This window comes from Cyphomyrmex costatus, unplaced genomic scaffold (assembly GCF_001594065.2).
Source record: "Cyphomyrmex costatus isolate MS0001 unplaced genomic scaffold, Ccosl1.0 scaffold2359, whole genome shotgun sequence".
In the NCBI taxonomy this organism is placed as follows: Eukaryota; Metazoa; Arthropoda; class Insecta; order Hymenoptera; family Formicidae; genus Cyphomyrmex; species Cyphomyrmex costatus.
In genome coordinates this window covers 120,563-132,795 of record NW_017276432.1, presented here as the reverse complement: position 1 = coordinate 132,795, position 12,233 = coordinate 120,563, and the positions used below count along the sequence as shown (strand labels likewise).

At 31.3% G+C, this 12,233-nt stretch overlaps 2 protein-coding genes across 5 annotated transcripts; both read right to left on the bottom strand.

Moving 5' to 3' along the window:
• Nucleotides 1–253: 253 nt before the first annotated feature.
• On the bottom strand, nucleotides 254–4,227 carry LOC108774156 (PP2C-like domain-containing protein CG9801). Of its 4 annotated transcripts, XM_018540193.1 has the most exons (7): nucleotides 3,276–3,313; nucleotides 3,024–3,190; nucleotides 2,685–2,911; nucleotides 2,410–2,610; nucleotides 1,808–2,111; nucleotides 1,234–1,720; nucleotides 254–581 (listed from the first exon to the last, which is right to left on the bottom strand). In XM_018540193.1, exons 1-7 carry the CDS (start codon nucleotides 3,276–3,278, stop codon nucleotides 387–389), a joined length of 1,584 nt encoding a protein of 527 aa, XP_018395695.1. In that variant the 5' UTR covers nucleotides 3,279–3,313; the 3' UTR covers nucleotides 254–386. The 4 variants fall into 4 exon arrangements, with proteins under 4 accessions (XP_018395695.1, XP_018395693.1, XP_018395694.1 ...); XM_018540191.1 differs by adding an exon at nucleotides 4,135–4,227 and having other exon boundaries at nucleotides 1,234–2,111; nucleotides 3,024–3,313; XM_018540192.1 differs by adding an exon at nucleotides 4,022–4,050 and having other exon boundaries at nucleotides 1,234–2,111; nucleotides 3,024–3,313.
• Nucleotides 4,228–5,974: 1,747 nt separating this feature from the next.
• Nucleotides 5,975–11,723, bottom strand: LOC108774150 (ankyrin repeat domain-containing protein 13C). Its single transcript, XM_018540183.1, has 9 exons — nucleotides 10,905–11,723; nucleotides 10,405–10,446; nucleotides 10,054–10,158; nucleotides 9,544–9,675; nucleotides 8,982–9,193; nucleotides 8,409–8,540; nucleotides 8,023–8,184; nucleotides 7,031–7,431; nucleotides 5,975–6,232 (listed from the first exon to the last, which is right to left on the bottom strand). The coding sequence occupies exons 1-9, from the start codon at nucleotides 11,020–11,022 to the stop codon at nucleotides 6,217–6,219; spliced, it is 1,320 nt and encodes a 439-aa protein (XP_018395685.1). The 5' UTR covers nucleotides 11,023–11,723; the 3' UTR covers nucleotides 5,975–6,216.
• Between the last annotated feature and the right edge of the window lie 510 nt (nucleotides 11,724–12,233).

Sequence of the window (12,233 nt, the reverse complement as noted above, 5' to 3'; positions counted from 1 at the left end):
AGATCTGAGATTATAAATACCAGTTTCATCTTCTTTCGATGCTTAGAACTAGAATAAAAAGGAAATAAGTCAAACAGACAAGGAAATAAAAAAAAACAAACAAGGAAATAAGAAAAAACAGACAAATTAAATTCGTTTACATTGGTACAAATAATACTACTCTTGAGATACACAAAAACAATGTTAGAGATTTGCGTTTTTTTTTCACTCTAATTATACTTATTAATCCTAAAAATAAATTGACTTATGCTGACTTGTAAAAGATATATATTCGCTTTTTATTAATGCTAGGTAAGAATGTTACAATATAGAAAGTTTAATCTATCAATTTTTATATATGAATAAAAACTATACTCTCTCTATTGTTAATTATACATTGAAGAAATTTAGGGTCCGACTACGTATGCTACAACCGTCGCGTGGTCTAGCTTGCCAGGTATCATAGATATCTTCTCTAATGTCTTTTTTCTTCGAGATCTTTGCTCATGTTTTGAGAGCTGTACGAGGTGACCGTCTTTATGTTGTGCATAATACAATTCCGTGTCTTCTAGGATTCGCCTTTTTGCTGCAGTTATACGTACCTGTAAACACAAAGCGGGAATTGATAAATATATTGCTCGATGAACAAGATAAAACAAAAATGTACTGCACATTTCTATGAAGTCATCAGTTTAGAAAGAATGAAGTAATTTGAATCAGGGACTCAAACTGATAAGTTTTGATCTGGATAACGATCCGGCGCTAAATCCAACTTTTGGTTACAGTTTTTTTATAGTTACTAGAACTGTTTGAATTTCAATCCTTTTCAGTAATTAATAATTATATATCTGTAAAAGTCTGGAATTACAATATATTTTAGGCCTTAAGCTATAAGAAATGGACGAATTACAGTCAATTATTCTCCTCGCATTCGACTGTAATTGGTCAATTTCTTATAACTTAAGGTTTAAAACATCTATTGTAGATCCAGATTTACGATTATTATCTTTATCGCTAAAAGGACTAAAACCGACACCGAAACCAAAAGTTGAGTAGCTTTGGATTATAACTGGTCCAAAATTTCTGGTTTGTATCACATTGTGTTCTCTCTCTCTCTTTTCTCTAAGGAATATCGAGTCGAAGAGAGATGCTGATATATTCAATTCATTCTAACAGAGCACAGATTTTAAGATTAGGCAATGCGTAGTCTATATCTATTATAAATATGTTATAAAATATTTCTTTTTTGGTTACCGCAAAGTCCAAAAGAAGTTCGCATAGATGTTTGGCACTGTTGCACGGCGGTCCTTCTCCAGAAACCCCGCGTCTCAACAGATCTTCCATTCTGAGCAGAGTAAGTTCGTGCCTTTGGTAAGCTTCAACTACTGGCAGATTGTTGCTGTTTACATTACTATTACTCGACTCAGTGTGCCGCAGATTTTCCGTCGATCTTCGACGAGTTTTTAATCTCGCATCGTGACTTTTCAATGTGGCATCAGCACCGCTGCTGTGATTGGGTAAAACTGCAAATTTTCCAACCACAGGATCAAAATTATCTGAAATTCCATCACTCGTCAAAAACACTATATCGCCTCTCTCGACTTCTGTTATAGCCAGCGTCAAGTTATTCAATTCGGGATTAGAACCATCTACTGGACCTAGAGCTCCTAAGGCATCTCGCATGTCTCGCATGCAATGAATATCGTGAGATCCTCGTGTTATCTCTCTTACTCCAGTTTTCCTGTTTTGTTTTTGCATAAAAGACTTTAAATCAAATGAGCCTAACTTATCTGCTGCAATTTGTAAATACATAACAAGAAATACACACCCTGAATATACATAAGCTAAACTATCACCAACGTTGCAGGTACAGGCAATATATTTTCTGTGGCATATATTTGTATCAGTACTTGAACTTGGCAGAGGAAGAATGGTGCATACGGTTAAGGTAGTAAGCATTCCTTGCTCTTGAAGAATCATCGAATGTGCTGCATGGAATGATCGAAGTAACGCTATAAATACATCCTTTGTCGTTGTCATTTCACTATTAATAGATGGACAGAATAAAGTCTGGTTCAAATACTCTATACTTCCATGGACTGCAGATCTGGCCGCTATACTCGCTTTTGTACCTGAAACTCCGAATTATAAGTATCGCTTGCAACGTTAAATTAAAGTAAGATATTAGAAAGAAAAGAGCCAAATTCGATTAGTTTTAAACAAACAAAAAAAAATTTTTTTTATCAGTTTTATTTTCTATCAGATGTTAAATAAATTTGAATACTTAAAATTTAAGAGTATTAATTGAATATATGTGAAAGTTACAAATACATCTGTCAAACAAAACTTTTACTTTGCGTGTGTTCCTTTTATCTTTGCCTTCTATAATAGTTTGAACATACAATATATTTTTTTAATCTGTGTTTTTACCCCAATTGACACCATCTGCAAGAGCCAGTATGGCAGAGTTTGGTCTGGCTACAATGCCAAAACAATCGGCTATTGGTTCTCCATTGCTAGTGTCGTTTGTAGGATTTTTTTCATACAGCGTAGTTGCAATTCCATATGCATTTTCGTGAGGATTAAACCAATCAGTAACTCCAGCAATTGTTATGTTTGATGTTGTTGATCCTAAGAAAATTTTGGTATTTTTATTTTGTAACAAATAAGAATCTATTTCAGTAATATTTTTGTTTCAGACTTACCACTTCTATATTGCTCATTTTGATCTAACATATCAATGTAATCAATGTCAGTATCGCTAATACTTAAATGTTTCTGTTGAAGATTGACCGCGGTAAGACCACTATCAGGACCAGTGTAGGCTGCAAATATTTCCTCATTTTCTTGAAAAATATCAATTTGTTTGCTTGGTAATTCTTCTGGATTTCGACCGTGTAAAATAGATGGTCCTTCTTGTTTTGTTTCTAGTCTAAGAACGTTAATGTAGACATATTAACTAAAGCAACATACAGATAAGTAAGAAAAATGTGAAAATATTTGAGTTATAATTTGGAGTTATAACAGAGATAACTTGGTTTTACCCGTTGAGGTAGCGCGTGATGAAACAGCCGCCAGGAAAATCCTGAGTCAATGACTGTGGACTTCGAAGTGACTGTTCTCCAAGGCCTATACTTTCCACAGCCCCAGCCAAGTTGCTGATAGATAATTGGCGCATGAAACCGGCAACTTTCTTCCGTAAACTTGGCATCTTTCAAAGAGATCCAAGTAAAGGTACAACGATTAAGAATGTTAATTATTGTCTAACACTACTTCATCTGATGTAAGGCTCATACCATGGTTATAGCTACCAGTGACAGATTTCAAATTAAACCTAAAAATAAAAATGTTATAAATCTCTATGAGAAATATGAAAGTCAAAATAACACAGACAACTAGTGGAGCAAATCAGTATTGATTAATTCAAATAGTGTTGATTTAATAAATATAACAAGTGACAAGGAAAAATGCATATTAATTACAATAAAACAATTATTTCTTTATAATCTTTTTGACAAGATTTCTGACAATATCCAGAAGCTGAGGCTGTCCTTTCGTATTAAATTTCTTTTCTAAATAATAAATTTATTAAATGATAAATTTATCACTTGATTACTTCTATATATATCTGCTTAAAGAATCCAATCTATATATTAATATAAAGTTCAAAGAAAAAAAAATGAGTTATATCTTCCAAGATAAACGTCTAAATAGAATAATAAAGTAAAATCAATATTTAAATAATTTGATAATAACTACAACTTTAATTTAAATGCAATACAAGATACAAATGTATAGTCAATTTATTATTAAATTATATATATATATATATTTACATAAAATCATAGAATTTTACAAAATAAATTAGAAAAATGTCAATTTATCATGTCCAGGTTTGCTTGAATTGAAGTTATAGTGATCCCTTTAAATAACACATAAAGAAACTCAAATGAATAATGATTGATTTTTTTCATTCAAAGATCATTCCGCAGTTATCTTAATAATTTAACGTGTCACATATTGTTTTTCTAAACGTACACACCAAACAAGACCAGGCAAGACGAATCTGACAGGAGAGGGTCTGAAGAGAGACGAGAGGATCTACCAGGGCGACTCCACCATCCGTGTAACACGCGTGAATAATGAGACAATTACCTGGGAAAATTCTCACTGCACAGAAATGAGATCACGACGCACGCTGTGCGAGAACGTCGTTTTCCACCTTACCGCCATATTGGGACGATGTGTCAATAGCCGACTGACCGACCGTTTGCGATCGACGCGCGCCGCGCGCGGCTGCCGCCTCCGCAAGGCGCAAAACGCAGCCTACTCCATACCACTCCATACTATACATATTGGCCACGTTTACACCATGCGACCTGCTGATGACCTAAAATAGGCCTTCAATTAATTACTAAACGTTCACATCATATAGATATAGATGTGGACACTTTGGGGAGGTTACATCTGCCACATGATTTAAGGTGATGTGTGATCAACTTTCCAAGTCACGATAACGTCAAAATGATAAGATAAATCGGAAATGATTGAAAAATGAACTTTTAATGATTATTTATTTGGAATTATTTTGATATTATGATGATTTAGGCATTAATATTAATATTAATAACCAAAGAATTGATATTTTTTATTAAATTTTCAGAATAATTAAAATTATTCAAGTAAAAGAAATAATATCTACTCTTATTTTCTTTAGTTTATCTTTGAAGAGCTTAATGAGCTTTATACAATAAGTCATTATTTATAAACTTTAAGTCTTAAGATGTAAGAAATTAATGAATCCATAGTCAATTATTCTTGTTATATATTCGATTATGATTGGTCTATTTCTTATGGCTTAAATCTTGAAACTCAAGTAATGATTTATTATGGAATGTATATATAATGTGAGTGAACATAGCAAATTCTTTTCGTGCTTTGAAAGTTTATAATAAGGAAAGAACAGGATCTTGAATGATAGAATGCAAATACATCTAATACAGTTTTTATTAAATAAAATAAATATAGTGCATTTTAAATATAATGAACTACAGTGACTTGTCAAAAAAAATGACAAAAAATGACAAAAAATGACTTAAGCGATTGAATGGCAGCTCTGATATTGCTCAGGAAAATAGCGAAGAAACAAATAGGAACACTTATCTTCGCTGATTAAGTAGGTAATTCGCGAAAAGTGTAAAATACAAACATAGCAAGAGTTATCTAGTCTATTCTGCTTGATTATTAAGCTCTTTGGCCCATCACTGCAATCATGCTGGATTATGATATAATGAACGATTATAGAAATCTATTTACTTCGTATTTATCAAAGTTATTTTTTTTTCATCTGTCGTTATAAGAATTTACGTATATTGAAGAATATGAGCATATATGAATAATTTTAATTTGATATATAATGATTCAATAATTTCAATAACAGGCCGAGAATCAGAAAGGCCATATCAGACAAACATTAAAGATTAAGGATTGTAAACTGGAGATTAAAATTTATAACCAAAAGATATAACTTTACTTTTAGTCTGCTTTAGTCTGATTGGTTGAATTCTAATCTTCTATTTGCAATTCTTAATCTCCAATGAGTGATCTGATACGGATTTAAGGATTTTCTGGCGTGAGAAATTAATTTAATTCACAAACAGAGACAAGAAGTGAAAATTCCAAACGTGATACTTTGAAATATCAGATTATAGCACTCGTCATATGTATAATAGTAATATACTTTTTCAAGTGCAGCACAGCATGCGAATGATCTCTTTACCTCTATAAACATTAATATGATTCGCAAATTAAGTAGACAAACGTGATTGAGTTAGGTACGTAGACTGCTGGAAGTTTCTACAAACGATATGAAAAAAAAACATGTAAAATTCGGTAAATAGTTTTATTTTTAACGAACTTTACATGTTTTTTTTTCATATCGTTTGCAGAAATTTTTCCAGTAACCTATGTATTAAGTATAAGTATGCAAGTTTCTCTGAATTTAGTGCATATTTGTCTTCTATAGTTTTACTTCCTTATCGAACATCTCGTAAATATTAGACATGATTCGCTGTTAGGTGTAATCAAAAGATGATAAGTTATTCAATGAACAACGTAATGGCTCGCATAGATGTTTCCCAGATTGCCTGAAATCACGAAAGCCAGATTGTCTCCTAGCATAGAAGAAAACAGACCCCGACTAGGCTGGATCTTGATTAATATTAGGATGTCGAAGCGTCATAAGTCTGGAAATCTGTAAAGCAATTGTTAATGATTAGTAAAAGATGTCATTTATAATGTAAATGCTGCAAAATTATATAAAAAATATTTGCACGGACAAGTATATTTACAATGTTAAATTGCATACATAACTACATTTTTTAATTTATAGGATATAAATTTTATTAAATATAAAAATTTTAGTCTTTAAATGTTGTAGGCAATCGCAAAAATCTGCAAAAAGTGCCAAGCAAGCATAATGACTCCATTCTCTGTGTTGTGTCATTTTTATTAGAATTGTGTCAAAAGTTAATTAGTCAAAATATGAATAATTTTATATTTGTTCTATTAGTACCAATGATATAATTAAATTAAACAAAGATCATATAATTTGTTAACGAGACAAAAAATTTGTTAAAATAATAGCAATTCCGATAACGCTCTTTTTATTTTTATCTTGACGTTTATCCTCAAGTACATGACGCGGTATGAAGAACCATCATCATAGTTAGGTACGCACCGTAATTTCTGAAACGTATTATTGTGGCTTCAGACTTAAGATAATATATACAAAAAATAAAGTTTTCGATATATGATTTATTCGCATTTTGTTCTCAAAAGGTCTCAAAAAGGAAATAAAAAAGATCGCTGTATATTTTATAGATTTTTTTAATATAATATTCGTTTACAAGTAAAATTTTTCCATGATATTTACAAGAATGTGCTCTAATATGATGAATTTTAATGATTTTACAAAAATAGGATTGTACCAATTTGGACAATCTATAAAATAATACAGTATCTAATCTATTTTATCAAAAGCGAATTTTACCTCATTGGATCTTCGAAGTAATCTGATGGTACTTGAAATAATTCTGGATCTATATCATTTCGGAAGGCAAACTCTTGAAAAGTTATTTTAGCAGTGACTGTAGGCAGAATCGGTATGTCGATCTTAACTGGAAATCCAGGGGGCAACTTCATAAGTACGAATTCGCGTAGCTTGCTTAAATGCTTTAACGGCGCGATCACTTCCAATACATTGAGTAGCATATCGACAGTAAGGGGAAAATCTGGACTCATTGCCACAGTAGCTTTGAAAGATTTGCTACTTTTCTTATAAACAAGATTTCTTCCTAGAAGTGGACACTGACCAGATGGCGCAATAACGTATTCATCCCATGTTATATTTGATTTTGGTGGCGGATTCAATGATGCTCGTCTCATAGGAGGCTAAGTAAATAAACATTTATTTTATTTTATTTTAGAATCCTTTGACTAAATATATAGGGAAAGGTGGTGTACCTTTCACCAATTTTGACATTTTTTCTTGTGCAAGTTATATTTTAATGTCTAAAAATTCAAAAAATTCTAAAATATTCTTTGAAATGTTGACAATAACATATATTTTTTATAGATTTAAATTGTTATCTTTTGTACATTATTTTTAACATTAGGAAAAAATTGAATTTTGGTTAAAGGTACAACACCCATATTGTACCTCTGACCAGGGAGTGTTGTATCTTTAACCAATGTATAAATGGTATGTATAAAGATCAGATATTCAATAGAAGCTTAGTTTTACTTATATTTTTAATATCTTTTTACATCTTAAGGTCTTTCTTTCTCTTCTGAGCAGTGGTCAACTTCAACGTTTAATATCTCGCTTCATGGGGCCAGAATAATGCTTTTTTTTCTAGCAGATTCATTCATTTTGAATAAAAGGCAAGAAAATATTTACGTAATTTCTTGCCTTATAATTTAATATAGTTAAAAGAAATAAAAATCCCAAAGCAATAATACATGTTACAATAAAAATATTACCTCGCCGTTTTTAAATCCTTGAGAGCTGCCTTTAGTAAGGGATTCTATAATGGCTTTATTTTTTTGAAGATCTTCCTCACTTAAATGCTCACGACGTTTTCTACTTTCTAATACCATACCATTGATTTGATAAAAATCAGCGTGGAAAGCGCCTACCATTTCCTAGTTTTAAATATTTATAATAATAAAATATATACATTAATTGAAAATATTTCATTTATATTTTATTATATCATTTTTAAGGCAATTTTGTAATTTTAAATTATCTCAGATTCAATCCCTAAATTATTAAAGCTTTTGAAGAATTCAACGAAAACATAATTAGTGTGAAATATTTTATAATATTACATATTTATTGTTAATTTTAATACAGTAGATGTACTCACCCTTTTGTCCTCTTTAAAAATCCACCCTGTCTGTGTTCTAGAAAACGTGATACTTTTGGTGGACATTTGTGCTGCCATAATATCACTAGACATGAGAACATCAACTTCATCCTCTATTTCAAGCTCTGTTTCCTAAAGAATGTACAAAATATAAATTCTTTTAATATAATGTATCGATGTAATATTAAGACAACGTTCGGTCTTGCATTGACATGTCGCTGTGCGTGATCTTAGCGCGAGACACTACCACGTCTCCTAATATAATAATCTTAATATATACAATATATGTATATATACAAGATTAATGATATAATAAATAAAAAATTTAATAGCTGTCTCTTTCTAGATTTCTTTGTCATTGTAGAATTGTCTCCAACATAAAATAATAGTTTCAAATTAGCCATATTTATTACGTATGTATATGTTAAGGATATCTATTGAAATGCTGGAGTTTTCATTATGAATAAATATGAAATATAAAATTTATAGATATATACTAAATAAGTTTTTTACATACTATACATATAAAAGCATAAGTATGAAGGAAATAGATAGATTTAATGCACTATTAACCTCATATTTCACTCTTTGAAAAAGTTTGGCTTTATTGTCGAGGACAGTCAACGAATGGCTAGGCTTTTGGTCACCATTAAAGATGAAAGATATGTCACCCCTCTCCCACCTCATATCATTAAAATCTACAAGAGTCGTATCCATTCTAATTGAAGCTCCACTTTTGTGAATCTTGCATACATCTGACGGCAACATTCTCGAGACTAGCGGTACTGAAAGAACAAATTTACTGTTAGCTGACGAATAAAAAATATAAAGTTATGCAGAATATACAAATAAAAGCTTCATAAGAGTCATTTCACTGAATCATTACTAGCAGAATTGCTAGTATTAAGTTAACTTAATAAGATATTTCTTCTTATTAAAGATTTTTTGTAAAGAGAACATTGACAATTATATATAAATTCTTTTTGGTTTGCTCGTAAGCTTATTAATTTAGATATTTGTAAAGTACAATTTTTAATGAAAAGAAAAAGTTTTTTATATAGTGTCTATAAATTATTCATAGTTTTGGTATAATTAATATTCAATTAGGCAATCGCATAGTTTCATCGAAACTCACCCCAACTTTGAAAATCCCATTTTAATTCCATATAAAAATCACCCATTTGATGCAACGCAGTAATTAAATTCGGTCTTCTTTCTTCTATTTGCTCTCTCGCTTGTTGCTTTAATTTACGTACTAAAGATGATACTACGAAAAATATTTTTAAATGTCATAAATTGATCTTGTGCGTCATAATTATAGAATCATATATAATATAAAATATATCATTCCTACTAAATTATCTGCATGTTTATGTTCACTTATAGCTTATAAAAACTGAAATTAATGCTTTGCACTAAGAATTTTTTCCAAGTCTGAGTAATCTGACAGCTAATTTATTAGAAGTGAAATACTCTCTATATAAATATATCACAATACACTACGTAAGGCATAAGTATAAGTAAATAAAGAGAATTTAAAACTTAAATTTTAACCACTTTTTTAATAATTAGTGTAATTTCTTATTAAAATAGGTAATTTACTCTCTTAAATCTATATTTATTATAGATATTATTTCATACGAACTGATTATTCTATCTCCGTAACTAATTGCTTCAGCCAATGTACTCCAACCAGCTAGATTCTTGACCTTTACAGGTGCCCCGTGTGCAAGTAATAATTGAATACATGCTGTAACACATAATAAAACAAACTATGTATCATTTCAACTTAAAAATTAATTTTAATATTTTACAGCATCAATTTTAGTTTTATGACATCTTAGTTTTATGAGTAATTTATTATTAATCCAACACACATACACACACACACACACACACACACATATCTTTAACATTCAACAAATGTGAAATAAAATTATATTTCTTAAATACATTAAATATTCTAATACAATGAAATAAGACAAAAATGTCATACCTTTTCTTCCTAACATCACAGCTAAATGCAAAGGTGTGTTTCCTATAATACACATAAAAAGAGTTAAGTACGTATGTTTCTACAGAATTTTAAAATAAACAATTTTTATTCTAAACAGTTTTTTCATATCTGCATCCGTTTTCGAAAAAATTATTTTTTGAGGAGTAATTTTGCCTTTCTAAAAACATAAGTAGCAATAAATAAAGCACAAGTGGAATCAGATTTTAGTACGATCATCAGAGAATCATTCTAATTCTAACAAAAAAATTTTACTAAAAGAAATTTTAATTTCCAACAAGTCATTGTAACATCAAAATAATGTCAACATGACTTCAAAATAATTAAAAATTATTTACAATTTCTCAATCATTTACAATTCATTTTAGCATTAGTTTGATGTTATCATAATTTGCTGTTCTGCTTGGGTTTGTTTCTGACAAACTCTGCTGAGCGGGAAGTAATCAACTTTCTAGTATTAAATTTTTATAAGAAAAGCAAACCTTGTTTATCCTTTTCAGCAATATCATGTTTGCCAATCAAGATCTTCAGCGTTTTTACATCTCCTTGAAATATACATCTGTGAAGCGGATACTCTTCGCTTTCCTGCGCCATGATCATCTGTATCCGAGATCTCTATCAGGCGCGTTACAACGGCAGAACTGAATACAAACTTCGACGTTTTGTATTACAACATGTGTCACGCGTGACATCAACACGGATCATCACGATTACTGAAGCTGAACTGGACGTTACAGGCATCGTAATGCACGCACGACTCGCCCTCCGGCGAGCTTGCGACTTGACATGTTGACACTTTTGTTGATACCTTTACGTAATTGTCATATTTTTTCCCCTTCTGCTCTTATCTGTATAATATCTTTATCGACACTTCCTTATGTTAAACAGCAATACTTTCGTAAATTCAAATCTCGACACCTCTGTGGGAATCGCATTCAACATTATGACCGTGCTTGCTTCAGTTACGTCCTCGATTCTTCTTAAATTTATGTCTCCAGATTCCCGTTAGTTCTGGAGCTCTTGTATGGCCGAACGCAAAATACGTGTGTGTGTATATGATACTTTGAGGCCTAGCCGCTCTTCTCAGGCAGGATTACGGGATATCAACTTGGCAAAAACGTACTCGATGGAGTCACTGCGACGGACGACCGAATGACAGGTCGAAATTTTTAACCCTCGTGAGCCTCGTTACATTTGCTCGCACTGGTGATACGCTTCGTCTCGAGAAACATACTCGAAAAATTGGACGATTGTGCAACCGAGTGAACGCCAACGCACAATGAAGGAAAAGCGATCGTCCGAGAAAGGTATTCGGCTCATAATATGGCGTTCAACTCATCGAACGCTTCGGGACATGCTCAATGATTGCAACGTGCTCGATGAACATTCGCGGCGTGCGCGAGTAATTATTATATTTTCTGAGCGTACACGAAAATGCTTTTATGCTTGCAGACAAATCCGTAAATGCCCGTAATACACCGGCATTTGTATTTGTGGGACCTCGGTGGTAAAAATCACCGTTCGATATCGCCGCCTACACTCATTTCAAAATAGACGACAAACATGAGGATCCACATTCATGAGGATGAACCTACAATTAGCTAATATAAGGATAATCTGAGAGCTTTTTTTTTTTGGAATTCTTGAAATAATTTTTCAGAATTTCTGTACAATCGTATATTTTTTTTAAATTTCGTGGATTTTTTATATGAATTGGAATTTTTCGAAAAAAAAAGAAAGAGAGAGGAGAGAAGAAAATCATAGAATTTTTTAACGAATTCTAAAATAGTCTAAGATTTCTTCTATACATA